The following is a 1,216-nucleotide window of genomic DNA, read 5'->3' as shown; positions in this document are numbered from 1 at the left end:
CGACGGACAGGCGACGAACAGGCGACGAAAAGGTGACGAACAGGCAACAAACAGGCGACAGACAGGCAACGGACAGGCGGCGAAAAGGTGACGAAAAGGTGACGAACAGGCAACGAAAAGGTGACGAACAGGTGACGAACGGGCGACAGACAGGCGACAAACAGGCGACAAAGTTTTGATATTTTTGTCACCTTTTCAAAGTGGTTGGAGCTTTTTTTTTAATGTTTTTTGTGTTTTTTCCAAAGTTATTTTATTTTGACAGCCGGGTGAAAACGGGTCAAATTTGACCCGAGGACGACATGAAGGTCACCGTTAACGGACCAGAACTCACCTGGACGTCGGACGGGAACATCGGCCAACATCTACAGCACCGGAACGCCTTCACAGGCCTGCACGCATTAATATTACAATATACATACATAATACATACACTATATCATTAATATTACAATATACATACATAATACATACACTATATCATTAATATTACAATATATATGGATAATACATACACTATATCATTAATATTACAATATATATATACATAATACATACACTATATCATTAATATTACAATATATATACATAATACATACACTATATCATTAATATTACAATATATATACATAATACATACACTATATCATTAATATTACAATATATATGGATATTACATACACTATATCATTAATATTACAATATATATGATTAATACATGCAATATATCAATGATATTACAATATATATGAATAATACATGCAATGTATCATTAATATTACAATATATATGGATAATACATGCAATATATCATTATTATTACAATATATATGAATATTACATGCAATATATCAATGATATTACAATATATATGAATAATACATGCAATGTATCATTAATATTACAATATATATGAATAATACATGCAATGTATCATTAATATTACAATATATATGGATAATACATGCAATGTATCATTAATATTCGGTGTATATATGAATATTACATGCACTATATCATTAATATTTATATGAATAATACATGACGAGACGTGTCGGTGATATTTACCAGAGACCGTGGATCGTCCAGCTGGTCACACTGGGAGGAACTCTGCAGGGTGTCTCTTCAGTCAAGGACTGCAGACAGACAGGTAGGGAGAGGGACAGAGGGACAGACAGGTAGGGAGAGGGACAGACAGACAGGTAGGGAGAGGGACAGA

The 1,216-nt window shown here is 33.6% G+C and overlaps 1 protein-coding gene across 1 annotated transcript in view; it reads right to left on the bottom strand.

Annotated features, from left to right (window-relative positions):
• The window catches only part of rnaset2l (ribonuclease T2, like), a 3,683-nt gene extending 2,549 nt beyond the window's left edge, over positions 1-1,134 (bottom strand). The window contains exons 1-2 of the mRNA XM_034863533.1: positions 1,066-1,134; positions 332-389 (exon numbers count right to left, since the gene is read on the bottom strand). Coding sequence (XP_034719424.1) covers positions 332-352 — 21 coding nt within the window. The 5' untranslated portion in view covers positions 353-389; positions 1,066-1,134. The remainder of the gene's footprint in view (positions 1-331; positions 390-1,065) is intronic.
• Positions 1,135-1,216: the final 82 nt, after the last annotated feature.

Source organism: Etheostoma cragini, chromosome 3 (genome assembly GCF_013103735.1).
Source record: "Etheostoma cragini isolate CJK2018 chromosome 3, CSU_Ecrag_1.0, whole genome shotgun sequence".
Classification (NCBI taxonomy): Eukaryota; Metazoa; Chordata; class Actinopteri; order Perciformes; family Percidae; genus Etheostoma; species Etheostoma cragini.
The sequence above is the reverse complement of the archived record's forward strand: the minus strand, read 5'-3'. Positions and strand labels throughout refer to the sequence as shown.